Below are 26,275 nucleotides of genomic sequence, written 5' to 3'. Positions count from 1 at the left end.
GCCTCTGTCAAATGCCCACCCCGTGAACAGCCTCTCTGTGAGACTGAACAGCACGGTTATTCCGAGGCACTGAGAGCAGGGACGTTGCTTGTGCTCTGTGGTGTGTGACAGGAAAGTCCATGTCATCTCGCGCTCCCGTGACCAAGCCGTGGCCTCTGACGCACTCATCGCCGCTCGGACTAGGGCGGTGACGTCAGTTTTAACTGCTCTTACATAGAACTCCTCAGGTGCCTTCCAAGGAAGGGATGCGGAAGTGTCTCCTTATTTATCAGAGCCAAGTTATGCAGCTAAGTTATCACACAGCCTTCACAGCGGCTCTAAGTAAGATGTTCTGAGAATGTGTCTAGAAAAATGGCTTGAGAGGGGCTGGCGCTGTGGTGTAGTGGGTAAAGCCCCAACCTGAAGCACCGGCATCCCATATGGGCGCTGGTTCTAGTCCCGGCTGCTCCTCTTACGATCCAGCTCTCTGTGGCCTGGGAAAGCAGTGGAAGATGGTCCAAGTCCTTGGGCCCCTGCACCCACGTGGGAGACCCAGAAGAAGCTCCTGGCTCCTGGCTTCAGATCAGCTCAGCTTTGGCTGTTGCGGTCATTTGGGGAGTAAACCAGTGGAACAGAAGACCTCTCTCTCTCTGGCTCTGCCTCTCTCTGTAACTCTTTCAAAGAAATAAAATAATTCTTTAAAAAAAGATGGCATGAGAAATAAAGTGTGACTTTTAATGAGACGTGCGTGGTTTGCTCTGTCTCTTTCTAGTTTGAACCCACTTACGAAGAATTCCCTTCCTTGGAGAATGATTCTTTGCTGGACTACAACATGCAGAGGCTGGGAGCCAAACTAGGGTAGGTGGCAGTGCCGGGGCCGTGAGCCTTCCCGTGGCTGAGCCTGCGCTGGGTGAGGGGGTGTTCCGGACGCCGCCGCCCTCCTGTGCTCAGCTTGTCGACTAGGCAGGGTGCGGCTGGAGGGAGAGGTCTTGTCGCTCGCCGGGATCGCGGGGGCCGGGCCGGGCCGGGCCGGGCCGTTTGTCTTCGTTGGTCCTGCTTCATGCCGCTTTCCTTTGGCCTTTTCTCCTGTTTGTTTGCTCACTTGAACTGGTGGCAGCCCACCTCCCTGTGTGACCTGGATTTACAGTTTGTGAATATTTACAGAAATGCTCGCAAGCTTACGTTTCTCATTTCCTCATCGGCAGGGCTGGGAGAGTCCAAGCACGCCCTCCGCCCCGCAGCCGCTGCACGTCTGCCCCTCAGGGCGGGCTCTCTGTTGGTGTTCTGACTGTGCAGGGAGTGCACATTTTAAAAGAACAGATTTATTCATGTATTTGAAAGGTAGAGCCACAGAGAGGGAGAGGGGGAGGGAGATCTTCAGTCCCTGGTTCACTTCTCAAATGGCCACAACAGCCAGAGCTGGGCCAGGAGGGTCTCCCTCGTGGGTGCAGGTGCCCTAGTGCTTGGGCCGTCTTCTGCTGCTTTCCCAGGTGCATTAACAGGGAGCTGGGTTGGAAGTGGCGCAGCCGGATTGCAAACCGGCAGTCTGATGTGGGATGCCGGCGTCACAAGTGACAGCTTACTCTGCTGCGCCAGCGCGCCGGCCCCGCGTTGTGAACGCAAGCCCCAAACCTGGGTGAATTCTAACCCACACTGATCAGTTCTCAGGGGAGACTCTGCCTCCGTGCAGATCCAAACTGAAGCACACCAGCTTACTCGTGGTCTCCTGTGCAAGTGCTCTGGGTGTGGACAGGTGCTGCCTTGGGGCGATCGGTTCTTGCCCAGGCGCCCAGGCCTGCCCTAAGCACCAGACTGTCTGTCTCAGGTTTTGACTCCAGGAGTTTCTGTTTACTCCTGGCTCGGCCGCCATTTAAACGTATTTTAAAAAGCACTCTATCTGTGGGGTGGGGTTTTGTGGTGCAGTGGGTTAAACCACCACTTGCGATGTTGGCGTCTCGTATCGGAGCATCTGCTTCGAGTCTCGGCTGCTCTGCTTCCGATTCAGCTCCCTGCTGATGCGCCCGGGAAGGCAGCGGAAAGGTGTTCCAAGTTCTTGGGCCCCTGCTGCCCACCTGGGAGACCAGGATGGCGCTACATACAGGCTTCTGGCTTCTGGCTTCTGCCTGGACCAGCCTTGTTGGTCTGGGCTGTCTGCCAACCAGCAGATGGAAGAACTCTGTCTCCGTGTCTCTCACTCTCTATCACTCTGCCTTTCGCATAAATAAGTAAATAAATAAACAAGCATTAACATAAATTCTGTGCAGCGTGTCAGGTGTCTGCAGTTGGAGAGCTTGGGGCTGCCTCACCATTTGGCTGGAAATGGATGTCTTCCTCACTCCTCTTGGTTGCCTCTAACTGCCTCTGGGTGGTCTGTGTTGTCTCACAGGTTTGTGTCTGGCCTGATTAACCAAGGAAAAGTGGAAGCATTTGAGAAAATGCTGTGGCGGGTCTGCAAAGGGTACACCATTCTGACCTACGCCGAGCTGGACGAGCCCCTCGAAGACCCCGAAACGGTGAGTGCCCGGCGTGACCACCTGCTGCCTGTGGCAGACGGGAGAGAAGTGCAAGTCTAGGCCAAGGAACGTTCCTCCTGAACCCGATGTCTTGTCTGACCATCCTCCGGCACGTTTGCGTGTGGTCCCTGAGCTCGAGGACGCTCTCCCTGTTGCCAAGATGAGACCAGGGCAAGATGTGGACTAGATACCAGATGTACCTCGCCGTCCCGGTTCTGTCCCGGCACAGGGTGTGGTTTAGAACCATGTGTTGATCTGGGGGTCCTGTGTCCTTGGTCTCCTTTTTCTGGGAGTTTCTTAGGCTCTCCTCAAGTCCCATGACCTTGCAACTTAAAAAATGATGGGCCAGTCTTCTTTTTTTAAAAAATTTATTTGAAAGGCAGAGTTAGAGAGAGAGAGAGAGAGGTCTTCCATCGCTGGTTCACCCTGCAAATGGCCACGACAGCCAGAGCTGGGCCGATCTGAAGCCAGGAGCTAGGAGCTGCTTCCGGTTCTCCCACGCAAGAGCAGGGCCCAAGCACTTGGGCCGTCTTCTGCTTTCCCAGTAGAGAGCTGGATCGGAAGTGGAGTAGCTGGGACTTGAACCGGCACACGAATGGGATGCCAGCACTGCAGGTGGCAGCCTTACCCGCTACACCACAGCGCCGGCCCCACGGGCTGGTGTTTTCTGGGTTTGTCGGCTACTTTCTCATGAGGTTCAGGTCATGTGTCCCTGGCAGGAAGTGGTGCTGTGTTCTTCCCGGGGCGCCCTGTCACGCGACACGTGGCTCTGCGGCCTGTTCTGGAGTGTTCGCTAGGCCCTGGGCCCCTGCACTGAGAGGCTTCACTTTGCCTGTGTGACGAGCGAGCGTTTGGGAAAGGTGCCGGGACAGCTCGCACCCTCTTCCTGCTGGATTTGGCGGCTGTGCTCTGCCGACACGCTGCCTCTCCGGGTCGGAACCGGAGCTTCTGTGGCTTTTCACCTGTTCCCGTCATCTTTGGAGCACGCCCTGGCTTTCGCGCATACTCAGATACCCAGATCGAGCTGTGACTGCCCTCCCGCAGCTCTGGGTCAGCCGTCGGCAGACACACTCAGAGCGTTGTTTGCTGCGCTGCTGTCCGCAGCCCAGCACCCCAGGCCTGGTCCCGGCCTCCTCCGTTTCCGTCTCTGGCTCCTTTCCTCGGAGTGGGGAGCTTGGCTCCTGGCCCTCCACGCTGGCTGCTCAGTCCCTGCATGAGCAGCTGCTCTCCCGCCATCGCCCAGCCCTGCTCCTTTGAGCTCCGAGTTCCCTGCGCCCGCCGGGCCCCTGGTGTCTGGACGCCTCTCTCACCCCGTTCGGGCTCTGCTGGTGCCCCCGGCTGCTCCCCTGCGCGGATGGCCTCTGCCATGGGCCGCTGTTGCCCCCTCCCTGCCCCGTGTCAGACCGGACTCGGAGCAGAGGGAGACCCCACACTCGGGGGAGCGCCTGCAGTCGACGCTCCCACCCTCCAGCAGGTCCCAGCAGGAGGCTCCGGTGTCGCTGTCGCTGTCGCTGTCCGTGCAGCCCGGTCAGCTCTCTGTTGGTGTCTGCCGGCTTTCTGCACCCTTCCTTCAGCTCTGCTCTTTGGTGCGAATCGCCGGTCACTTGTGGAGATGCTCCGAGGGCACGGCGGCGTCTGTCCCTCCGCACACCTCGGCCCTGCTGCCCCTTCCCTCTCGCCTCTGCCGGTGGTCGCTGTCTGTGGACTTGGTGGCTGTCACTCTGGCTGGCATCACATTTCAGCTTGCCTGCCTCAGCCCTGGCGGCAGCTGCTCCTCCCAGGAGCCCGGGTTGTCTGTAGCAGAGGTTAGGGTGAGACACCAAGGCCTGGGTGCTTGGGTGCTCAGTCGCCCTGGAGAGTTCATCCCCCCCTGCTGCCACTCCCCCATGCCACCCTGTCCTTGGCTGAGGGGTGTACACCTGTGTGGCTTTGCAGTGGCTCCTCAGCTCCCCCCCAGCCTGGCCCTGTCCCTGCCCCAGGACACAGCTCTGTCTTCCTTCGGCCCTTTGGGCTCTTGGATAATTTCATGCTTTAAATTCCATGCCTGAATGTGTGCCTCGATTTGTCCTCTGTGCTGAACACCAGGCTGTTGCCTCACTGCCCGCGTAAGTGTCCGGGAGATGTCTCCCCTCAGGGCCTTGGGCCGAGCTGCTCCTTTCCCCCCGACCCTGCCCCTCCAAACTGCTCGTGTCAGGACTTGCCATCAACTGCCCGGCCGGTGCTGCCGTGCGTGCCTGCCCCTGCCCCTGCCCCCCCGCATCAGCACCATCCCTGTACACCTGCAGTCCCATCATGGCACTCTCTGCCTCAAGGGGTCCTGGCCTCCCACGCCGGGCCGTCTCCTTTGCCGCCGCCTGTCACTCTCTGGCCTCCCCGAGCTTGCGTCTGCGCTGGCCGCTCCTGGGCTTGAAGGCTCCTCGCCTGCTGCGCCTGCCCCAGCGTGGCTTCTCAGGGAGGCCTTCCAGGCCCCCTCGCTGGGGTCACAGCCCCGCCCTCCATCCGTCTCCCCTTCCAGCCTTAGTTTCTGTCTTTTTTTTTTTTTAAGTTTATTTTTATTTTTCATTTACTTTATAGGCAGAGCAAGTGAGCGAGCGAGCAAGAGAGAGGTCTTCCATCAGCTGGTTTATTACCCAAATATTCCCCAAATGCCAGTGTCAGCCAGGGCTGGGCCAGGCTGAAGCCTGGAGCCAGGAACTCCATCCAGCTCTTCAGGCGGGTGCAGGGTCCCAAGTCCTTGAGCTATCATCTGCTGCACCCCAGGGTGCCCATTAGAAGCAGGATTGTAGGTGCGGCAGCCAGGACCGGAACTGACGCTCTTATGTGGGAGATGGGCGCCTAGAGCAGTGGCCTAACCCTGCACTGACCTCCTGGGCTTCGCGTCTCTCGCTGTCCATGTGGACGTCAGCTCCCCTCCCCTCCCAGGCCAGGGGCTTTTACCTCGTGTGTTCATTGCCGTATCTCCAGCAGCTCCAGTAGCCCGTGGCAAACAGGCCAAAACCCAAACCCGTTCTACAGTAGCCCGTAGCAAACAGGCCAGAATCCAAACCCGTTTTCTCGACTTCCGTGTTGCGGGCACACCCTCGTGTTCTCTGAAGTCCTCGCAGTCTGAGGGCGACGCCCTGCTGAAAGGCGCCTGGCCTGGTGTATGCTGCCCGTTCATTCCTGTTCCTCTCGCCGCCGCCAGCCATGTACCTCGGGGCTGGCGGAGCTTTTCCAGCCCCTGTGTTAGCCCCAAAGGGCCGGTGACGCCTTCGTGTGCTTGGCAGCAGAAGCCCGCAGGTGGGGAACCCTGCTGTGTGTGGACTGCAGACCTGGAGGACATGGCGCCGCCCCAGACTTGCTGGGAGTGTGGTGTTGGGTGCCCAGAGCATCTGCCCTGCTGGGGCTGTCCTGTGGGTGCTCCCCCCACAGCGAGGAGGGGCTCCGCGGCCATGGGACCTGGGGGGAGGACTGGCCGAGTCAGTGAGTGAGTGCCCTAGCTCCGTGGCAGCACTGGAGCCGCGGCGCCTCGGAAGTAACGCCTGGCCCTGTTTGCTCCTTGTAGGGAGAAGTGGTGAAGTGGGGTGTGTTTCTGGTGTCCTTCTGGGGAGAGCAGATCGGCCAGAAGGTCAAGAAGATCTGCGATTGGTAAGAGAAGCCGCGCCTCGTCCTGACCTCTGTATCGTCACCTCTGGTTTTCCACCAGTGTCCTGCGGGGAGAAATGTGCTGGGTTTTGGCCCCATGATTTCCGACTTTCCTGTTTGGAGTTGCTGTTGCTTTTAGCTCCACGCTGGGCTCTGGTGGCACCACTGGGCCCGTGGCACAGCTTGGGGGGTTCCCTCCCCTGCACTGTGGAGAAGGAGGGGTCATGCGGATGGACGGGGCCTCCCTGGAACCAGAGACTCCTTCGGCCACTTCCTGGCTGGAACTGCTTGGACAAGTCACCATGTGTAAAAGGCAGGGGGGTCCAGTCCCCGAGTCCTGTAGGACTGAGATGAGGCGGTGGGAGCTGTCCGTGGGGCGCAGGCAGCTGCCTGGGACTCTGCCTTGGCCAGGAAACGTGAGCAGCAGCCGAAGGCTGGGTGTGCTTGCCCGGAACCGCGAGGCTGCCGGTGTCTCCTGGGTCGGTGGGGCCCGTGTGTCCCGGCTCCTGGTGTTGAGATCTCAGGAGCGTGGGAGGTGGTTTTTAGGTATTGCCTGGGGGAACTGCTGTTTTTTAACAGATGCACATGTATTTTAGCGCAGATTAGGCAGGCTATGCCCAGCTGGCAAACCTGATTCCACAGGGTAAAAGCGAGGGGAGGATATGTTTCCAGAGTCAGACCTTGAGTGGAATTAAGTTTGGTGTTCGCGTGCTAAGGTGGCCGGCATGACCCAGTGTCCAGTGACCCTGAGAAAGCGCCGGCTCTGAGGAGGCCCTGGGCAGCCAGAGCTCAGTTCTCTTCTTGCCCTGTGTGTGCATGAGCGTGTGTGCGCCTGTGTGTGTGTGAGCATGTGTGCATGTGTGTGTGTGCGTACACCTGTGTGTGCGTGCACCTTTGTGTGTGAACGTGTGCCTGTGTGTGCATGAGTGTGTGTGTACCTGTGTGTGCACCTATGTGAGCGTGTGAGTGCGCCTGTGTGTGCGTGTGCCTATGTGTGCATGAGTGTGTGTGTGCATGCACCTGTGTGTGTCAGCATGTGAATGTATGCCTGTGTGTGTGTGTGCCTGTGTGTGCGTGTGTGTGAGCATGTGTGTGCATGTGCCTGTGTGTGTGCACCTGTGTGTGCGCGCCTGTGTGTGCGTCTTTGTGTTTTAAATCTGTAGAGTGATTTGGGCCTGGGGATGTTGGTGGGTTTCAGAGCGGGGCTCCCCGAGTTGGGGTGGGAGAGCGCGTGCCGATGTGGGTTCAGAGGTGTTTGCTGATTTCCTCACAGCGCTTTCCCGGGTGGGTGCCTGCGCCCGTTCTGTTTTCGCAGAGGAAGACTTTATCCCGTGTGGGAGGGTCGGGGCGGGGGCAGCTGCTCTCAGGCCCTGCGGTCCTGAGCTGAGACTGAGTTCTGCTTCCAGTTACCACTGCCACGTCTACCCCTACCCTGGCACCGCCGAGGAGCGCAGAGAGATCCAGGAGGGGCTGAACACGCGGATCCAGGATCTGTACACTGTGAGTGCGCGTGCCTCCCGGAGCCGTGTGCTCCCTCGTGAGTGGGCAGTGTGGCTGTGGACAAGCCGGGCAGGCGTGCTCCTGGATGGTTGGTTTCATTAGCCTGGGGTCATGGTGGGATGCTGGAAGGGATTCTTGGGTTGTCTGATGACACATGACAACAGGTCTTGTGTGGGGTGGCGGGGACCCTTCCCCCTGCGTCCTCTGTATCAGTGAGGGTTCTGGTGCCAGGCAGTGAACGTAGGTTCTGACCTGTTCATGCAAAAAGGGATTTTTTTTTTTTTTAAGATTTATTTGTTGGGGTCAATGCTGTGACGTAGCAAGTAAAGCTGCTGCCTGCAGTGCTGGCATGGGGGTGCTGGTTTGAATTCTGGCTGCTTCACTTTCGGTCCAGCTCTCTGCTCTGGCCTGGGAAAGCAGTGGTAGTTGACCCAAGTCCTTGGGCCCCTGCACCTGCATGAGAGACCTGGAAGAAGCTCCTGGCTCCTGGCTTCGGATCAGCCCCGTTCTGGCTGTTGTGGCCATTTGGGGGGTGAACCAGTAGATGAAGACCCCTCTCTCTCTCTCTGCCTCTGCCTCTGCCTCTCTGTAACTGCCTTTCAAATAAATAAATAGTTTTTAAAAAAGAGATTTATTTGTCTGTTTGAAAGGCAGAGTTACAGAGGGGGAGAGAGAGAGAGAGATCTTCCATCTGCTGGTTCACTCCCCAAATGGCCACAGTGACCAGGGCTGGGCCAGGCCAGAGCCAGGAACCTCTTCCAGGTCTCCAACATGGGTGCAGGGGCCCAAGCACTTGGGCCACCCTCCACTGCTTTCCCAGGCCATTAGCCAGAGAGCTGGATTGGAAGAGGAGCACCCATATAAGATGCCACTGTAGGCAGCGGCTTAACCCGCTACGCCGCAGTGCTGGCCAAAGTGGATTTTTTTGGCAGAAAGGAATGGGGTGGGCTGTTGGTGGCTCCTGGGTGGCAGGGGCCGGCCTAAACTTGGGAATAGGTAAGACTCCAGAGGGGAGCTGTCTGCCCCAGTTGGGCTGCCCCGTAGGCGGTGACCTCCCACCGTGTCCCGCGTTGTGTTCTCGAGAGGCACCTCTGAGGTTCACGGGCTGAGCGGCTGTTTTCTGCCCAGCTCCTGGCTCTCCCGCCGTACGCAGGTCCTGATGACCCTTCAGCCCTGTGCGAGACGGGAAGCCAGTGCTCCTGCCTGGAAGCCGTGTTGTGCTCCCCCAGGTGCTGCACAAAACCGAGGATTACTTGAGGCAGGTGCTGTGCAAGGCCGCCGAGTCCGTGTACGGCCGCGTGATCCAGGTGAAGAAGATGAAAGCCATCTACCACACACTGAACATGTGCAGCCTGGACGTGACCAACAAGTGCCTCATCGCCGAGGTCTGGTGCCCCGCGGCCCACCTGCAGGCCCTGCGCCAGGCGCTGGAGGAGGGCTCGGTAGGCTGCCGGCCCGCTGCGGGGCTCAGAGAACCTGGGGGCGGGCGCAGCGCAGAGTGCTGGGTGTGACGCGCGTGGTAGATGTGCTGTTTGCGTGAGCAGGACGCTCCCGGGGCTCAGTAGGAGGTAGAGGCACGTGGGAGGCACAGCGAGTGCTTCCTCCTGCCCGCGGTCTCGCTCGGTGCTTCCTCCTGCCCGCGGTCTCGCTCGGTGCTTCCTCCTGCCCGCGGTCTCGCTCGGTGCTTCCTCCTGCCCGCGGTCTCGCTCGGTGCTTCCTCCTGCCCGTGGTCTCGCTCGGTGCTTCCTCCTGCCCGCGGTCTTGCTCAGTGCACTAAAGCTGGTGTTGCTGTTCTGAGTCTGCTCGCCACAGATGTGAGCAGATGCTCTTTTCCAAGGCTGTTCGTTAAAAAACCTTTTTATATTTTTATTTTTTTAACTATTTAGTACTGTGTGCAAACACTGTGGTTTCTTTGACTAGTTCCTGGTCATTTGGGTAGTTTGCACTTCCACAGCTAACCCTGCAGTGAGCTCCGTGTGACCTGGGCACACGCAGCTGCGGGGTAAATTCCCAGCGGAACTTCTGGGTCAGTTGAGACAGAGCCTGCCCTTCTGTTACCAGTGAGGTTGAACGACCTTTTGAATTTTCTTTATGTGAATTGCCTGTTCATACCATCTGCCCATTTTCTGCTGCGCTGTTGGTCTTTTCCTTCCTTTTGGGAGACGGCAGCCCCCAGGGGTCCCTCCCACAGCCCCCGCCCTCGAAGAGGTGCCTCTTCCCCCTGGTCTTCCTGCTGAGCCTGCCTGCGTCCAGGTGCCGGCTGACTTCCCTGTCACCTGGCCCGGGGCAGGCAGCCAGGCCGTGAGGTGATGGGCAGTTGTTGTGTTTTCGTGTTTTGTGTGACAGAGAGAGAGTGGTGCCACGCTCCCTTCGTTCATGAACACGATCCCAACCAAAGAGACACCCCCAACTCTGATCCGCACCAACAAGTTCACCGAGGGTTTCCAGAACATCGTGGACGCCTACGGGGTGGGCAGCTACAGAGAAGTGAACCCAGGTGGGAGTCCCCCCGCGGGATGAGAGCGTGGTCGGTGTTGGGCACGTGGACCCTCCGATGCAGCTCTGTCCTCTTGCTGCACGGCCGTAAGCTGAGCCTCACTCCTGTCTGGAGCGAGTCGGGATCGTGGGCCATCGCCGTGCGGGCCTCGCGCAGACGTGCTGTGTGCACCGGCACTCACACCTCCCGCCTGTGTCCTCCCGCAGCTCTCTTCTCCATCATCACCTTCCCCTTCCTGTTTGCTGTGATGTTCGGGGACTTTGGGCACGGCTTTGTGATGTTCCTGTTTGCCCTCTTGTTGGTGTTGAATGAAAACCATCCCAGGCTGAATCAGTCCCAGGAGGTAAAATTGCAAACACGCCAGCTCATTACGCCTGATCAGGGAGCATTAGCAGTGATCATCCCAAGACGGGTTTTCTTTTTGCCTTATTTATTTGAGAAATAGAGCAGGAGAGAAGGAACGAGTTTCCACCTGCTGGTTCACTCCCCAAGTGTCCACAACAGCCAGGGCTGGGCCAGGCTGCAGCCAGGGGCCAGGGCCTCCATCTGGGTCTCCCCCATGGGTGGCAGGGACCCAAGTTCTTGAGCCGTCACTGCTGTGTCCCAGGGAAGCTGGAATCAGGAGCAGAGCTGGGACTCGGACACAGGCACTCGGATATGGGATGCGGGCCTCCTAGTCAGCTTCCTAGCTGCTGGACCAAGCAAGCATCCCGAGAGGCATTGTCCTCCATGTTAGCTCGCCATGGCTCAGCTGTGTGGCCCGTGTTGGCTCGCCATGGCTCAGCTGTGTGGCCCGTGTTGGCTCGCCGTGGCTCGGCTGTGTGGCCCGTGTTGGCTCGCGTGGCTCAGCTGTGTGGCCTGTCACCTGGAGGCAGGCGTGGCTGGGCCCGCAGCTGCTGCTGTTGCCTGAACACAGCTCCCGCCGCCTTTGCGTCTCACAGATCATGAGGATGTTCTTCAACGGCCGCTACATCCTGCTGCTGATGGGCTTGTTCTCTGTGTACACGGGCCTCGTCTACAACGACTGCTTCTCCAAGTCGGTGAACCTGTTCGGCTCTGGGTGGAACGTGTCCGCCATGTACAGCGCCAGTCACTCTCCGGCAGAGCAGAGGAGCCTGGTGCTGTGGAAGTAGGTGCCCCTTACCGAGCGGTGGCTGCCAGCGCCTCCCCGCGGTCTGGCCCCCAGCCGCGGCCACCGGCTCACTCTGCCTTGCGTTGCAGCGACAGCGTCGTGAGGCGCAGCAGGGTCCTGCAGTTGGATCCCAGTGTTCCTGGAGTGTTCCGAGGCCCCTACCCGTTTGGAATCGATCCCGTGAGTGTCTTCACTGCCACGGTGCTCCGCGCTCTGTCCCACCTGGGGCCCGAGCTCCGGTGGTCCCGGCTGGGTGTGTTCTGAGCAGGTCACGTGTGCGTGGAGCCGCGAGCTGGCGCGTCTGCACTGGGGGAGGAGGCCCGTGCCCAGACTGAGCGGTCCATGGAGAGAGCACTACATCCCGACGTGTTTCTGTTTCTTTTTCCTTTTTAAAAGTAAGATTTATTTTATTTATTTCAGAGAGAGAGGATGAGACAAGTAGAGAGCTCTCATTTGCTGGTTCACTCCCCAGATACCTGTGATGGCTGGGGCTGGGCCAGGCCAAAGCCAGGAGCCGAGAACTCAGTCCATGTCTCCCATATGGGTGCAGGGGCCAGGGACTTGAGCCACCACCTGCTGCCTCTGGGTGGAACACTGACATCTTCTGGCCCATTTTACTCCAGTGAAAAGTGACTTCAGGAGCCACAGAATGGATATCATTGCTTAAGCCTCTTCTTTGTTTACAATTTTTTTGCCTTTTTTTTTTTTAAAGATTTATTTATTTATTTGAAAGTCAGAATTGCACAGAGAGAGGAGAGGCAGAGAGAGATCTCCCATCCAATGGTTCACTCCCCAAATGGCTGCAACGGCCCGAGCTGCGCCCATCTGAAGCCAGGAACCAGGAGCTTCTTCCGGGTCTCCCACGTGGGTGCAGGGGCCCAAGGACTTGGGACATCTACTGCTTTTGCCAGGCCACAGCAGAGAGCTATATTGGAAGAGGAGCAGCCGGGACTAGAAGCGGCGCCCATATGGGATGCCGGCGCTTTAGGCCAGGCATTAGCCTGCTGTGCTACAGTGCCAGCCCCTACAATTTTTTTTTTTTTTTTTGAAGATTTTATTTATTTGAGAGGTAGAGTTACAGACAGTGAGAAGGAGAGACAGAGAAAGGTCTTCCTTCCACTGGTTCATTCCCCAAATGGCCGCAACGGCTGAAACTGAGCCAATCCAAAGCCAGGAGCCAGGAGCTTCTTCCAGGTCTTCCACACAGGTGCAGGGGCCCAAGGACTTGGGCCATCTTCTACTGCTTTCCCAGGCCATAGCAGAGAGCTGGATTGGAAGAGTAGCCAGGACTAGAACCGGCGCCCATATGGGATGCCGGCACTGCAGGCGGAGGATTAACCCACTGTGCCATGGCGCCGGCCCCTTAAGTCTCTTTGTGTATGTGCATTAATTTTGACTCTTTGAGAAAGAAGCCACGTGGTGTTTTAGAGCTAAAAGGAAGCTTAAGGCTCTCTGGTGCCTGCTGGGTCTTGGTTGGACTGGAAAGTATTTGCAGAAGGAAAATAGCTTCTTAGGGAGCCAGGACCCCCACCCCGCACATGGGGGCCCAAGCAGGCTGGGAGCCAGGACCCCCGCCCCGCACATGGGGTCCAAGCAGGCTGGGAGCCAGGACCCCCACCCCGTACATGGGGGCCCAAGCAGGCTGGGAGCCAGGACCCCCGTCCCGCACATGGGGCCCAAGCAGGCAGGGAGCCAGGACCCCCGCCCCGCACATGGGGCCCAAGCAGGCTGGGAGCCAGGACCCCCTTCCCGCACATGGGGGTCCAAGCAGGCTGGGAGCCAGGACCCCAGCCCCGCACATGGGGCCCAAGCAGGCTGGGAGTCAGGACCCCCGCCCCGCACATGGGGCCCAAGCAGGCTGGGAGCCAGGACCCCCTTCCCGCACATGGGGGTCCAAGCAGGCTGGGAGCCAGGACCCCCGCCCCGCACATGGGGGTCCAAGCAGGCTGGGAGCCAGGACCCCCGCCCCGCACATGGGGCCCAAGCAGGCTGGGTCCCCGTGAGGCTCAGGCCTGGGAATCCCAGAGCAGAGGTCCCCTGAACCACCAGGAGCCTTCCTGGGGATTCTCAGTCCCAGAGAGGGGCTTAGAGGGAGGTGGGAGTCCCTGGGCAGTGCTGGGGTAGAGTGAGGATGAGTTCCTGGCTCTGCAGCCTGGGTCCTGCAGACACGTGTGTGGGGACTTCAGGGTGTTTATGGGAAAAGGGATTAAAAGATGACTTGATTTTGGTGGCGGAAGAGATCTATGCATTGTTTTCTCACAATGCACTTTCTGCCCACACTTCCTGAGAACTTCTCACGTGCATGGATTTTTTTTGTACCAAAAGAAGCTTATCTTTAATCCCATTCTCCACGAAGGGCTCTTACATGTTTATACCTGTATTTATGCACACGCATAGATAAAGAGATGAGCCATCTCCAGCCTTTTAAGAAGTCCCCGCTTGGAGCAGGCATTTGGCCCCGTGGTTGGGACGCCCACGTCCCACGTCGGAGTGCCTGGGTCTGATTCCTGGCTCCAGCTTCCGACTCCAGCTTCCCTGGGAGGTGGTGGTGGTGCCCCAAGTACTTGGGTCCCTGCCACTCAGGTGAGAGACCTGATTACGTTCCCAGCTTGGGCTCTTGTGGGCATTTGGAGAGTGAACCGGACGATGGGTGCTGTGTCTGTCTTTCTCTTTCTGTCTCTGGGCACCGTTACACGGCCTGTCAAGCTGCTGCTTGGGGTGCCTGTGTCACGTGGCAGAGAGCTAGCTTGAGACCTGGCTGCTCCACTTTCAGTCCAACTTCCTGCTAGCACACCCAGGAGGCAGCGGGTAGCCTACGTGCCCGAGTCCCTGCCACCCATGTAGGAGACCACGATGGAGCTCTTGACTCCTGGCTTTGGCCTGCGCCAGCCCTGGCTACGGCGGACATTCAGGGAGCAAACCAGTGGATGAGTCCCTTTCCCACTCGCCGCCTCCTCCCAGTCCCAGCCTTACCCCTGCGCAGCAGCCTCTGTGGGCGGGTGGTTCCTTGTGTCCTTTCAGAGTGTTTGTGGGTAGGTGAGTATGGGTGGAGTCAGGCGCCCTCCAGGGCTGCGCTGTCCGAGACCACGCTCCAGAAATTTCTGCCGGCTTGGCTTCCACGCCTTCAAACCAGGGAAGCTCACCGGTACCCTTCTCTTACTTTCCAGCCCAAAATGCCTCATTCTAAAATCTTTTTTTTTTTTTAAAGATTCATTTTATTTATTTGAAAGAGTTACAGAGAGAGGTGTAGAGAGAGAGAGAGAGGTCTTCCATCTGCTGGTTCACTCCCCAGATGGCTGCAATGACCAGAGCTGTGCCGATCCAAAGCCAGGAGCCAGGAGCTTCTTCTGGGTCTCCCACGCGGGTGCAGGGGCCCAAGGACTTGGGCCATCTTCTACTGCTTTCCCAGGTCATAGCAGAGAGCTGGTTGGGAAGAGGTGCAGCCGGGACTAGAACCGGCGCCCATATGGGATGCCGGTGCTTCAGGGCAGGGTTTTAACTTGCTGCACCACAGCACTGGCCCCTAAATCTAAAATTTATTTTTAATTAAAAGTGATTTTTTTCTTTCCTAATATGCCTTGTTTCTCTTTTCATAATTCACCTACAGGCAGGACTGTAGTGATTAATTTTCAAGGAGAAAGCAAAGCCATCACTGGGCAGGGGCCTAGAGGGGCTGGGGTCCGAGTTGCTGGGCAGGGGCCTTGTGACGGGGGGAGGCTGGGGTCTGAGCTGCTTGGCAGAGGCCTTGTGAGGGGGGGAGGCTGGGGTCTGAGCTGCTGGGCAGGGGCCTGGGGGGGATGCAGAGGCCTGGGTGGGTGGGGTCAGAGCTGCTGGCCAGGGGCCTGGGAGGCTGGGGTCAGAGCCACTCTGTGCTTGGGCCCAGCTCAGTCTGGGTCCAGCTGCTTGTTACACTTCTGCCCCCCCCCCCCGCTAAACTGTCAAAACACACGTGTCAGAGAGTGTATCCCACATGTCGGTGTGTTCTAATGCGTATTCTGTACCCCTGCCCAGGGAAGGGAGGGGATGGAGCCCAGGACCCTGCGAGTGTCCGTTCCCTTCCCCAGAGGGCTGGGGGCCAGAGGGACCTTCTGCTCTGCACTGTGCTGTTCTTTGTGCTGTTTCTACCTGGGCTTGTGCCCTAAACCTTACGCTGTGTGCTCAGCGTTCTGTGAACTTGGTGGTGGTGGACGTGGTCCTTCACAGTCTGGCCTGGTGTAGGAAAGCCGATGGTTCCCGGTTGTAAGCATCGAGTCTGAATGCTGTTTCCTCTTTAGATCGAAAGCTGCCTTCAGCTGAAGCCGGGAACTTTCTCGAGTGCCAGCTGCTGAGGGTGGTCTCCTGTTCTGTTTTGTTTTTAGATTTGGAACTTGGCCACAAACCGCCTCACTTTCCTAAATTCCTTCAAAATGAAAATGTCTGTGATTTTAGGAATTATTCACATGACTTTTGGCGTCATTCTGGGAATATTTAACCACTTGTAAGTACATATTTTCTAAAGCCGTATTTGTAATAAGCCAGGGGCGTGTCCGAGTGTTACCGCCTGCTGCGGCTGTCCTGGGTAGCCGTGAGGGGTAGCTGTCATGCTGCTGTGTGTGATCACGCAGTCCTCCTGCATTGCTTAGGAGCCTCCTTTATCTGGCAAATAGGAGCACAGGGTGTGTGCCGGGTGCTGTTCCAGGCACGAGGGCTTCAGCAGTGAAGGGACAGGAAGAAGTTTCTGTCCTCAGGGGGCTTACCCGGAAGTAGGGAGGTGTGCACTCTGCAAGTTCCTGTTTATTTCCACAGTCATTTATCAGCAGAATGACAGAGAGGAGATGCACACACACACACGTGCGCACACACGCACGCACACACATGCACAGATCTTCCATCTGCTGGTTCATCCCCCAAATGCAACAATGGCCAGTGCTGGGCCAGGCCAAAGCCAGGTCTCGCGTGTGGGCGGCAGGGTGGATGCACTTGGCCATCTTCTGCTGCTTTGCCAGGGATGCTGGCCCTGCAGGTGGCAGCTTTATGCTGCACTATGACTGGAAGCAGAGCAGCTGGGCTGCCGCCTGCACTTCCCTGCGGGACGCTGGTGTCACAGGCGGCGACCTCCCCTGCTGCACTGCAGTGCCGTTGTCGGTGCCGGCCGCGGCTCCGCACTTGCCCAGTGAGGTGACGCTGCCGCCCTTCTCCAGGCACTTCAGGAAGAAGTTCAATGTCTACCTGGTCTCCATCCCGGAGCTCCTGTTCATGCTGTGCATCTTCGGGTACCTGATCTTCATGATCATCTACAAGTGGCTCGTGTACTCGGCGGACACCTCCCGGGCGGCGCCCAGCATTCTGATCGAGTTCATCAACATGTTTCTGTTCCCAGCCAGCACGACGAGTGGGCTCTACCGGGGCCAGGTGGGTGTCTTCTCCCCGTGGCCCGTGGGCACCTGCCGTCACCACAGCGCGCCAGGCTCCGGTTGGGCATGACGTCACGCTTGCTGCCCCTCGGCGGCCGTGAGCCCTGGTGGGAAGACGTGTGTGACCCGAGGGTTTGTCTCACGATGTTTGTTAAAGCGTACCCCGGAGAACTTGGGCGAACTTCTGGCTGCACGTTTGCGTCCTTTTTGAACTTTTGACTTTGTTTTTATTTATGCTTCTGTTCATGATTTTCTTTTTAAGTGTATTTTTCACTTTATTAAAACTTTTTAGATGAACATGGAAGCAGGTAAATTCAGGGACGCTCAGTGGAGCACAGGTGCTGTGGCAGGAAGATCCGTGAAGGGCCTGCGTCACGTAGCGCCCAGTGCTGACTGAGACCTGTCCTTAGTGCCCAGTACTGACCGAGGCCTGTCCTTAGTGCCCAGTACTGACCGAGACCTGTCCTTAGTGCCCAGTGCTGACCGAGACCTGTCCTTAGTGCCCAGTGCTGACTGAGACCTGTCCTAGCGCCCAGTACTGACCGAGACCCGCCTCACTTAGCACCCAGTGCCAACCGAGACCTGTCCTTAGTGTCCAGTACTGACCGAGACCTGTCCTTAGTGTTCAGTACTGACCAAGGCCTGCCTCACTTAGCACCCAGTGCCGACCGAGACCTGTCGTTAGTGCCCAGTACTGACCGAGGCCTGCCCTAGAGCCCAGTGCTGACGGAGACCTGTTCTTAGTGTCCAGTACTGACCGAGACCTGTCCTTAGTGTCTAGTACTGACCGAGGCCTGCCTCACTTAGCGCCCAGTGCCGACCGAGACTTGTCCTTAGTGCCCAGTGCCGACCGAGACCTGCCTCATGAGCGTTCAGTACTGACTGAGACCTGCCTCACTTAGCACCCAGTGCCAACCGAGACCTGTCCTTAGTGTCCAGTACTGACCGAGGCCTGCCTCACTTAGCACCCAGTGCTGACCGAGTCCTGTCCTTAGTGTCCAGTACTGACCGAGGCCTGCCTCACTTAGCGCCCAGTGCTGACCGAGACCTGTCGTTAGTGCCCAGTACTGACCGAGGCCTGCCCTAGAGCCCAGTGCCGACGGAGACCTGTCCTTAGTGTCCAGTACTGACCGAGGCCTGCCTCACTGAGCGTCAGTACTGACCGAGACCTGTCCTTAGTGTCCAGTACTGACCGAGACCTGTTCTTAGTGCCCAGTACTGACCGAGGCCTGCCTCACTTAGCGCCCAGTGCTGACCGAGACCTGTCCTTAGTGTCTAGTACTGACCGAGGCCTGCCTCACTGAGCATCCAGTACTGACCGAGACCTGCCTCACTTAGCACCCAGTACTAACCGAGGCCTGCCTCACTGAGTGTCCAGTACTGACCGAGACCTGCCTCACTGAGCGTCCAGTACTGACCGAGACCTGCCTCACTGAGCATCCAGTACTGACCGAGACCTGCCTCACTTAGCGCCCAGTGCCGACCGAGACCTGTCCTTAGTGTCCAGTACTGACCGAGGCCTGCCTCACTGAGCGTCAGTACTGACCGAGACCTGCCCTAGCGCCTAGCACTGACCGAGACCTGCCTCACTGAGCGTCAGTACTGACCGAGACCTGTCCTTAGTGTCCAGTACTGACCAAGACCTGCCTCATGAGAGTCCAGTACTGACCGAGACCTGTCCTTAGTGTCCAGTACTGACCGAGACCTGCCTCACTTAGTGTCCAGTACTGACCGAGAACTATCCTTAGTGCCCAGTACTGACCGAGGCCTGTCTCATGAGCGTTCAGTACTGACCGAGACCTGCCTCACTTGGCGCCCAGTGCCGACCGAGACCTGTCCTTAGTGTCCAGTGCCGACAGAGACCTGCCTCACTGAGTGTCAGTACTGACCGAGACCTGTCCTTAGTGCCCAGTACTGACCGAGACCTGTCCTTAGTGTCTAGTACTGACCGAGACCTGCCTCACTTAGCACCCAGTACTGACTGAGACCTGCCTCACTTAGCGCCCAGTGCCGACCGAGACCTGTCCTTAGTGTCCAGTGCCGACCGAGACCTGCCTCATGAGCGTTCAGTACTGACCGAGACCTGCCTCACTTAGCACCCAGTACTGACCAAGACCTGCCTCACTGAGCGTCCAGTACTGACTGAGACCTGCCTCACTTAGCACCGAGTACTGACCGAGACCTGCCTCACTGAGCGCCCAGTACTGACCGAGACCTTCCCTAGTGCCCAGCACTGACCGAGACCTGCCTCACGTAGTGTCCAGTACTGACCGAGACCTGCCTCACTTAGCACCCAGTACTGACTGAGACCTGTCCTTAGCACCCAGTACTGACCCAGACCTGCCTCACTTAGCGTCCAGTACTGACCAAGACCTGCCTCACTTAACGTCCAGTACTGACTGAGACCTGCCTCACGTAGTGCCAGTACTGACTGAGACCTGTCCTTAGCACCCAGTACTGACCCAGACCTCCCTCACTTAGCGTCCAGTACTGACCCAGACCTGCCCCTACTTAGTGCCCAGTACTGACAGAGACCTTCCCTAGCACCCAGTACTGACTGAGACCTGCCTCACTTAGCACCCAGTACTGACCGAGACCTGCCTCACTTAGTGTCCAGCACTGACCGAGACCTGCCTCACACGTAGTGCCCAGTACTGACTGAGACCTGTCCTTAGCACCCAGTACTGACTGAGACCTGCCTCACTTAGCACCCAATACTGACAGAGACCTGCATCACTTAGCACCCAGTACTGACAGAGACCGCCCCTACTTAGTGCCCAGTACTGACCCAGACCTGCCTCACTTCGCGCCCAGTACCGACAGAGACCTGCCCTTACTTAGCGCGCAGTACTGACTGAGACCTGCCCTTACTTAGCGTCCAGTACTGACAGAGACCTGCCCCTACTTAGCACCCAGTACTGACAGAGACCTGCCCCTACTTAGCACCCAGTACTGACAGAGACCTGCCCCTACTTAGCTCCCAGTGCTGACCCAAGGCAACGCTTCCTTTGGTTACTGATTAAAAAGAAATATTTATTTATTTATTTAAAGTCAGAGTTACAGAGAGAGAGGGAGAGATCTTCCATCCACTGGTTCACTCCCCAAATGACCATAATGGCTAAAGCTGGGCCAGGCTGAAGCCAGGAGCCAGGACCTTCATCTGGGTCTCCCATGTGGGTGGCAGGGGTTGAAACACTTGGGCCGTCTTTCACTGCTTTTTCCAGGTATTTAGCAGGGAGCTGGATAGGAAGTGGAGCAGCCAGGACTTGAACCAGCACCCGTATGGGATGCTGGCCCTGCAGGTGGCAGCTTTATGCTGCACTATGACTCTGGCCTTTGGTTATTCATTCTTTTTATTTTTTTTTAAGATTTATTTATTTATTTGAAAGTCAGAGTCACACAGAGAGAGAAGGAGAGGCAGAGAAAGAGAGAGAGAGAGGTCTTTCATCTGCTGGTTTACTCCCCAATTGGACGCAATGGCCAGAGCCGTGCTGATCTGAAGCCAGGAACCAGGAGATTCTTCCGGGTCTCCCATGCAGATGCAGGGGCCCAAGCACTTGGGCCATCTTCCATTGCTTTCCCAGGCCACAGCAGAGAGCTGGAAGTGGAGCAGCTGGGACTTGAACTGGCGCCCATGTAGGACGCTGGCACTGCAGGCTGTGGCTTTACCTGCTCGCCACAGCGCCAGCCTGTCAGATACTCATTAATAACAATAATGATCCTCATCCCCATCCCCGTGAGCCCCATGAGTAGGAAAAGGCATTCTGCTTGTATTTTCCCATTTCCAGTGTTTTCAGCAAGGTGCTCCTTGGAGCTTGACTCTGTCTGGAGTTTTCCCACCATTTTCTTCCTGGTCGGAACCCAGAAACCGCCCTGGTCACTGCTGGTCAGCGGTGTTGTGCAGCGCTAGCGCTGGGCTGTGGGCTCAGCCACAGCCGTGCTTGGCCTCACACTGGCTGCGCTGGCTGCGTCTGGAGCTGCCCGGCGCGCCCTCACGGCGTCACTTCCTCCACACCCCCTGTGCCCCCGCAGGAGCACGTCCAGAGAGTGTTGCTGGTGGTCGTCGCCCTGTCTGTCCCCGTCCTCTTCCTGGGAAAGCCCCTGTTTCTGTTGTGGCTACACAATGGGCGCAGCTGCTTTGGCGTGAGCCGGGTAAGTGTGAGCTGCTGCGCGTCTGGGCGCGTGACCGGCTCTGTTCGCAGGGGACTGGGGATGGGTCCCAGGCTCTCGGTGTAAAAGCCAGGGCTGCTTCCTGGGACGCTGGTGCTGTGGGCCGTGCGGAAGCTTCAGGAGCTGGTCCTGTGCCGGGCAGCAGGTCCCGCTGGGGCAGCTTGCCCGCCAGGAGCGAGCTCTCCTTCACCACGGCTTGGCGTAATTCAGACTTCTTTTCCATATTTCTCCCTTTTTAACTTTTTTTTAAAAAAATTTATTTGAAAGGCAGAGAGACAGGGAGGAGAGAGAGAGAGAGATTGATCTTCCATCCACTGGCTCATTCCTCTAATGGCTGCAATAGCCAGTGTTGGACCAGGCTGAAGCCAGGAGCCAGGAGCTTCCTCCGAGTCTCCCATGTGGGTGCAGGGCCCAACTACTTGGGCCGTCTCCTGCTTTCCCAGGCGCGTTAGCAGGGAGCTGGATCAGAAGTGGAGCAGCTGGGACTTGAACTGGCACTCACTGGGATGCCAGCGTCACAGGTGGCGGCTTACCCGGCTGGGCCCTATTGTGTGTGTGGGTTCATGGGCGCTTGGCTCGTGCCGGTTTGGATGTGGTGGCTAACGCTGCTGTGAACGCGGCGTGTAGCTGCCTCTCTCAGAGTCGATCCCGGCTGTCCCGGGAGGCCGAGCAGAAGCGGAGCCGCCGTGGCGCACGGCAGTGCTGTTGGAGCTGCCGCGGTCACAGGCCGGCGAGCAGCAGCTGCCGCTCCCCGCGTGCTTGCCGGAGTGCCTTTGTTTTCTGTTTCTTTAACGATGGTGTCCTAGTGGGTGTGAAATGATTTTTTTTCTTTTAAAGAGCTTTTTTGTTCCCAGAGAGAGAGCTGAGTCGTGGAGACAGCAGGTGCGTGGTCCTCTGGCTTTGTCGTGGCCAGTGGCTCCCAGGCGCTGACTCGTCTGCTTTGGTTGCCAGAGTGGCTACACCCTCGTGAGGAAGGATAGCGAGGAGGAGGTGTCACTGCTGGGGACGCAGGACGTAGAGGGCGGCGGCGACCCCAGGGAAGACGGCTGCAGGGAGCTGCCGTGCAAAGAGGTGAGTGGAGGCAGGCGGGGGCCCGGCCGACGGGACGTCCGCAGCCCGAAACACAGCGGCGATTCGGGCTTTCCCGAGGCCGCGCGGCTCATCTAGTCGGTGCCGCCACCCAGGAGCACAGGTGTTCATCTCGGGGCTTCACCTGTCTGCTGCTCTCTCCAGCATTAACGGGAGTGACTGCAGACCCTGGTGGCCAGAGCTCGCTGTGGTCGCACACGCTGGAGACCCGCCCCCCTCCCGGTGTCGGGGAGGCCTGCGGCCCGCACTGGGCCAGGACGGGGCTGGTTCTGGAGCGGTGATCACGGTTTCTGGATGTGCACCTGCGAGGCCTTGGTGGGTTTGATGCTTTGTGAGTTTGCTTTCTCCTCTGAAGCTTTTGGCTCCGCCGTGCCAGGAGCCTGGCCACAGCCCGGCGGCCTTCAGTCTTCCCCTGGGAGAGGAGCGCTCTGGCCTGCTCGGCGCCGGCACGGCGAACCCTGGGGGAGCAGCTGGGTAGTGCTGGCTAGGGCATGTGCTGTCACTGGACTGTGCGGAGTGCGGCTCCGACGGCAGAGATGTGTCTCCCCGCTGTGTGGAGCCCAGTGTAGGCAGTGTTGGCCTCCCCTGTGGCTGCTCTCCTCAGCTCATGGGCAGCCACCTCCGTGCTGTGTCCTCATGTGGCCCCTCCTCCTGTGAGCGCCCCTGGTGTCTCCTCCGGTCCTGGGGATCAGGCTGCACCCTTATGACCACACGTGGCCTCAGCTGTCCCTTCAAAGTCCCTGCCTCAGATACACTCAGGTTGGGGTTAAGGCTTCAGCACGGGAATTTGAGGGACACAGTTCAGTGCGCAAGAGCTGTGGGTAGGGGTCCCCCAGGGTCTCTGGGGCTCAGGTGGGCCCCAGAGAAAGGCGGTGCTGTCCTGGGCAGGTGGAAGCGAGCACTTGGCTCTCCTCTGAGCTGCTGTCTTGTCCTGGAGACTGGCCACTTAATGAGGATTTGACAAAGCTTCTTAGGGTCAGCGCCCTGTCACTGTCCGGCAGTATAGAGCTTTAACCTGGGACGAGGAGTGCCTGCACAGGGTCAGAGGGAACGAGCTGGGCTGAGAGGACCAGCACCCCTGCTCTGGAGCTGTCACTCGGGGGCCCGGAGCCCCCGCCCCGCCCTCCCCGCCCTCCGGTTCAGCTGTGGACTCTTTCCTTGTGAGCTGTGCTGTAATCGGAGACTGGGCTGTCGGAGACTGCGGCTCTTGGGGCGGTCGTGTGCACAGGGGAAACTGAGGCTGGAGGGGTGCAGAGTTGGGCAGGGGAAGGCTGTGGTTGGCGCAGAGCTGGGACTCCCTGTTCGTCATGCCGGGACCATGCCCACCAGTCTCCTGGAAGCCGGCTCTTCCCCGGCAGGCCTGTGGGGCTGACGCACACGTGTCTCTCCTGCAGTTTAACTTCGGGGAGATCCTGATGACCCAGGTGATCCACTCCATCGAGTACTGCCTCGGCTGCATCTCCAACACGGCCTCCTACCTGCGGCTCTGGGCCCTGAGCCTGGCTCACGCACGTAAGTCCTCGCTGAGCTCGGTGGGGCGCCGAGGGGTGTCGGCAGCCTCTCTTCCGGTCATTCTGTGAACGCTGAGTACCGCTGAGGTGTCTGGACTTGGGTTCTTGTTTTGGCCTTTCGGTGCTGTGAAAATAATCCCTAACACAGGAGGGCCTTTGAGACTCGCAAGGGGCCAGGACCCTCTGGCAGGCATGCTCTGCTGTTAACACTTTTGTTTTAAAGATTTTACGTATTTATTTCAGGGGTTGAGTCAGACAGAGAGAGGTGTCTTCTATCTACTGGTTCACTCCCCTGATGGCCACAACAGCCGGAGTTGGGCCAGTCTGAAGCCAGGAACCAGCCAGCCGCTTGCAGGTCTCCCATGTTGGGGCAGGGACCCAAGCACTTGGTCTGTCTTCCACTGCTTTCCCAGGCCGTTAGCAGAGAGCTGGATTGGAAGAGGAGCAGCTGGTACATGAACTGGCACCCATATGGGATGCCAGCGCCTAGGGCGGATGCTTAGCCGACTACACTACAGTGCCACCTCCACCCCCCCCAACGTGCTTAGCTGACTACACTACAGTGCCGCCCCCACCCCCACAATGTGCTTAGCCGACTACACTACAGTGCCACCTCCACCCCCCCCACGTGCTTAGCCGACTACACTACAGTGCCACCTCCACCCCCACGTGCTTAGCCGACTACACTACAGTGCCGCCCCCCACCCTCTGTGCTTAGCCGACTACACTACAGTGCCGCCCCCCACCCTCTGTGCTTAGCCGACTACACTATAGTGCCGCCCCCACCCCCTGTGCTTAGCCGACTACACTACAGTGCCGCCCCCACCCCCACGTGCTTAGCCGACTACACTACAGTGCCACCTCCACCCGCTGTGCTTAGCCGACTACACTACAGTGCTGCCCCCCACCCCCACGTGCTTAGCCGACTACACTACAGTGCCACCTCCACCCCCACGTGCTTAGCCAACTACACTACAGTGCCGCCCCCACCCCCTGTGCTTAGCCGACTACACTACAGTGCCGCCCCCACCCCCACGTGCTTAGCCGACTACACTACAGTGCCACCTCCACCCCCCCCACGTGCTTAGCCGACTACACTACAGTGCCGCCCCCCACCCTCTGTGCTTAGCCGACTACACTACAGTGCCGCCCCCCACCCTCTGTGCTTAGCCGACTACACTACAGTGCCGCCCCCCACCCTCTGTGCTTAGCCAACTACACTACAGTGCCCCCCCCACCCCCCCCAACATGCTTAGCCGACTACACTACAGTGCCGCCCCCACCCCCACGTGCTTAGCCGACTACACTACAGTGCCGCCCCCCCACCCCCACGTGCTTAGCCGACTACACTACAGTGCCACCTCCACCCACCCCCCCCAATGTGCTTAGCCGACTACACTACAGTGCTGCCCCTCCACGTGCTTTTGTTTTATGGCCGTTACTTTGTTCAGCCTGCTGCAAGTTATAGGGTTCATTCCCAGCGAGCAGCCCCTACGTGGGGCCCAATGCAGAGTTCTGACTGGCAGAGGCCCAGTGGTGGGCGCGTGCTCAAGTCTCCATTGCCACACGTCCTGGATCAGCCCCCAGCCTGCTGTGGTTGGCCACTGTGTGTCACCATTCAGCCCCTGCACAGACAGCAACTCCTGTAGCTGTGTGGGCTCCTTGAGCAGTGACAGACTGACAGGATGTTCTATAAAAACCGGGAACTGGAAGGGAGAAGGGCCCAGCAGAGATCAACGTAACGAAGCGTGACACCGGGTGGGTGCTGTGGGGCAGGGGTTAAGCTGCTGCGGGGGATGCCGGCATCCCCTATCAGAGTCCCCGAATTCACTCCTCCTTTTTCTTTTTTAAAGATTTATTTATTTATTTGAAAGGCAGAGTTACTTAGAGACAGAGTGAGAGAGAGAGAGAGAGAGAGAGAGGTCTTCCATCCGCTAGTGCACTCCCCAGGTGGCTGCAGATCGCTGGAGCTGGGCCGTTCCAAAGCCAGGAGCCAGGAGCTTCCCCCAGGTCTCCCATGTGGGTGCAGGAGCCCAAGCACTTGGGCCATCTTCCACTGCTCTCCCAGGCCATAGCAGAGAGCTGGATTGGAAGAGGAGCAGCCGGGACTAGAACCAGCGCCCACATGGGATGCCGGCACTGCAGGCGGCAGCTTTACCCGCGTCACCACATCGCTGGCCCCCGAGTTCACTTCTGACCCAGCTTCCTGCTAGGGCGCATCCTGGGAGGCAGCAGATGATGGCTCAGGCGTTTGGGTCCCTGCACCCACGTGTTGTAACTGCACACTAGAGGCCCGATGGCGGCCCTGTCTATGTGGCTGCTCTACTGTGCTCGGGGAAGCCTCCCGACCACGGCTTGTTTGCACTGAAGCACAGCCAGAGGTCTGGGTGAGCCCGGCTGGAGGAGAGCCCATGGCCATCGCCCCACTGTGCACAGGTGCAGCCAGCGGTTCCGTTCCGGGCAGAGCCGGGAGCGGGCGCCTGGTGCCTGTGGCCTGTCCCTGATCTGAGTCAGGATCTGCCGTTGGGAGCAGGGGCTCTGGTTTTCCTGGAGCGCCCGGTCAGGCTCAGGGCGACACACGTGTTCCGTGTGTGGATGCGTGTGTCACGTCCAGCGTTGTCAGAGGCGCGTTCCCTTGCAGAGCTGTCCGACGTGCTGTGGGCCATGCTCATGCGCGTGGGCCTCCGCGTGGACACCACCTACGGCGTGCTGCTGCTGCTCCCGGTCATCGCGCTCTTCGCCGTGCTCACCGTCTTCATCCTCCTGGTCATGGAGGGGCTGTCCGCGTTTCTGCACGCCATCCGCCTGCACTGGTGAGTCCCCGTCCCCGCCAGCGTCCGCTCACGTCCCCCGGGCTCCCACTAGCG

General features: G+C 58.7%; 1 protein-coding gene across 1 annotated transcript in view; it reads left to right on the top strand.

The window, feature by feature from the left end:
• ATP6V0A2 (ATPase H+ transporting V0 subunit a2) overlaps positions 1-26,275 on the top strand; it is a 38,840-nt gene that overhangs the window by 9,754 nt on the left and 2,811 nt on the right. Inside the window, exons 5-19 of the mRNA XM_070066095.2 lie at positions 752-837; positions 2,366-2,492; positions 6,037-6,119; positions 7,523-7,616; positions 8,846-9,058; positions 9,963-10,113; positions 10,320-10,456; positions 11,055-11,242; positions 11,335-11,425; positions 15,604-15,722; positions 16,426-16,636; positions 20,671-20,790; positions 21,760-21,879; positions 23,292-23,409; positions 26,050-26,221. Of these exons, the coding sequence (XP_069922196.2) occupies positions 752-837; positions 2,366-2,492; positions 6,037-6,119; positions 7,523-7,616; positions 8,846-9,058; positions 9,963-10,113; positions 10,320-10,456; positions 11,055-11,242; positions 11,335-11,425; positions 15,604-15,722; positions 16,426-16,636; positions 20,671-20,790; positions 21,760-21,879; positions 23,292-23,409; positions 26,050-26,221 (2,030 nt within the window). The remainder of the gene's footprint in view (positions 1-751; positions 838-2,365; positions 2,493-6,036; positions 6,120-7,522; positions 7,617-8,845; positions 9,059-9,962; positions 10,114-10,319; positions 10,457-11,054; positions 11,243-11,334; positions 11,426-15,603; positions 15,723-16,425; positions 16,637-20,670; positions 20,791-21,759; positions 21,880-23,291; positions 23,410-26,049; positions 26,222-26,275) is intronic.

This window comes from Oryctolagus cuniculus, chromosome 21, assembly GCF_051225735.1.
Source record: "Oryctolagus cuniculus isolate XC-2025 breed Fujian yellow rabbit chromosome 21, ASM5122573v1, whole genome shotgun sequence".
NCBI lineage: Eukaryota > Metazoa > Chordata > Mammalia > Lagomorpha > Leporidae > Oryctolagus > Oryctolagus cuniculus.
Note: the sequence above shows the minus strand (reverse complement) of the source record. Positions and strands in the feature narration are given on the sequence as shown.